The 2,500-nt window shown below is 47.0% G+C and overlaps 1 protein-coding gene across 1 annotated transcript in view; it reads right to left on the minus strand.

Moving 5' to 3' along the window:
* LOC122258723 (carboxylic ester hydrolase) overlaps positions 1-2,500 on the minus strand; it is a 33,460-nt gene that overhangs the window by 790 nt on the left and 30,170 nt on the right. The window contains exon 9 of the mRNA XM_043024865.2: positions 435-549. Within this exon, the coding sequence (XP_042880799.2) occupies positions 435-549 (115 nt within the window). The remainder of the gene's footprint in view (positions 1-434; positions 550-2,500) is intronic.

The following is a 2,500-nucleotide window of genomic DNA, read 5'->3' on the forward strand; positions in this document are numbered from 1 at the left end:
ACATATATACACACACACACACACACACACACACACACACACACACACACACACACACACACACACACACACACACACACACACACACACACACACACACACACATATATATATATATATATATATATATATATATATATATATATATATATACATACATACATACATACATACACACACACACACATATATATATATATATATATATATATATATATATATATATATATATATATAAGAAAGAGAGAGAGAGAGAGAGAGAGAGAGAGAGAGAGAGAGAGAGAGAGAGAGAGAGAGAGAGAGAGAGAGAGAGAGAGAGAGAAAGTGAGAGAGAGAGAGAGGAGCACATATACATTCCATCTGACAAGCGCGCATACACGCAACCTCCAAGACACACACGCTGTACCCTGGGGGAATTATGCAATGGCCTGTACCTTGCGCCGCGAGTCATCCATCATCACAGGGGCCGGACTGAGGGCCAAGTGACGCAGGCAGAATTCCGTGGCGGCTTCCCACGTGAACCCCAGGCTGGCATCGGGCGTCGGGTTCCTGGTGGAGGGGAAGAGGGGAGGGTTACGTGGCGGGATGTGGCTCTTGGGAGACGCCGGTAATGGGGATGGTTATGCTTTGAAGTGTGTGGATGGTTATGGTTTGAGGTGTGTGGATGGTTATGGTTTGAGGTGTGTGGATGGTTATGGTTTGAGGTGCGTGGATGGTTATGGTTTGAGGTATGTGGATGGTTGTGGTTTGAGGTGTGTGGATGGTTATGGTTTGAGGTGTGTGGATGGTTATAGTTTGAAGTGTGTGGATGGTTGTGGTTTGAGGTGTGTGGATGGTTGTGGTTTGAGGTGTGTGGATGGTTGTGGTTTGAGGTGTGTGGATGGTTGTGGTTTGAGGTGTGTGGATGGTTGTGGTTTGAGGTGTGTGGATGGTTATGGTTTGAGGTGTGTGGATGGTTGTGGTTTGAGGTGTGTGGATGGTTGTGGTTTGAGGTGTGTGGATGGTTGTGGTTTGAGGTGTGTGGATGGTTGTGGTTTGAGGTGTGTGGATGGTTGTGGTTTGAGGTGTGTGGATGGTTATGGTTTGAGGTGTGTGGATGGTTATGGTTTGAGGTGTGTGGATGGTTGTGGTTTGAGGTGTGTGGATGGTTGTGGTTTGAGGTGTGTGGATGGTTGTGGTTTGAGGTGTGTGGATGGTTGTGGTTTGAGGTGTGTGGATGGTTGTGGTTTGAGGTGTGTGGATGGTTATGGTTTGAGGTGTGTGGATGGTTGTGGTTTGAGGTGTGTGGATGGTTGTGGTTTGAGGTGTGTGGATGGTGATGGTTTGAGGTGTGTGGATGGTTGTGGTTTGAGGTGTGTGGATGGTTGTGGTTTGAGGTGTGTGGATGGTTATGGTTTGAGGTGTGTGGATGGTTGTGGTTTGAGGTGTGTGGATGGTTGTGGTTTGAGGTGTGTGGATGGTTATGGTTTGAGGTGTGTGGATGGTTGTGGTTTGAGGTGTGTGGATGGTTGTGGGTTGAGGTGTGTGGATGGTTATGGTTTGAGGTGTGTGGATGGTTATGGTTTGAGGTGTGTGGATGGTTGTGGTTTGAGGTGTGTGGATGGTTGTGGTTTGAGGTGTGTGGATGGTTATGGTTTGAGGTGTGTGGATGGTTGTGGTTTGAGGTGTGTGGATGGTTGTGGTTTGAGGTGTGTGGATGGTTGTGGTTTGAGGTGTGTGGATGGTTATGGTTTGAGGTGTGTGGATGGTTATGGTTTGAGGTGTGTGGATGGTTGTGGTTTGAGGTGTGTGGATGGTTGTGGTTTGAGGTGTGTGGATGGTTGTGGTTTGAGGTGTGTGGATGGTTATGGTTTGAGGTATGTGGATCGTTGTGGTTTGAGGTGTGTGGATGGTTGTGGTTTGAGGTGTGTGGATGGTTGTGGTTTGAGGTGTGTGGATGGTTATGGTTTGAGGTGTGTGGATGGTTATGGTTTGAGGTGTGTGGATGGTTATGGTTTGAGGTGTGTGGATGGTTATGGTTTGAGGTGTGTGGATGGTTATGATTTGAGGTGTGTGGTTGTGGTTTGAGGTGTGTGGATGGTTATGGTTTGAGGTGCGTGGATGGTTATGGTTTGAGGTGTGTGGATGGTTATGGTTTGAGGTGTGTGGATGGTTATGGTTTGAGGTGCGTGGATGGTTATGGTTTGAGGTGTGTGGATGGTTATGGTTTGAGGTGTGTGGATGGTTATGGTTTGAGGTGTGTGGATGGTTATGGTTTGAGGTGTGTGGATGGTTATGGTTTGAGGTGTGTGGAAGGTTATGGTTTGAGGTGTGTGGATGGTTATGGTTGGGGGTGTGTGGATGGTTATGGTTGGGTGTGTGTGATGTGATGTTGTGCTTTGTGGTGACTTTTAGCCAGTGTTTGTGTAATGTGATGACGTATTTCGTATTGGTGTTTGGATTTGTTTTGTCCTGTATGTGTGGTATGATGGCGTGGTGTAAGATGATGCAGTGTGTAGGC

Source organism: Penaeus japonicus, unplaced genomic scaffold (genome assembly GCF_977035675.1).
Source record: "Penaeus japonicus unplaced genomic scaffold, GWHDUDI00000001_assembly GWHDUDI00000014, whole genome shotgun sequence".
NCBI classification, from domain to species: domain Eukaryota; kingdom Metazoa; phylum Arthropoda; class Malacostraca; order Decapoda; family Penaeidae; genus Penaeus; species Penaeus japonicus.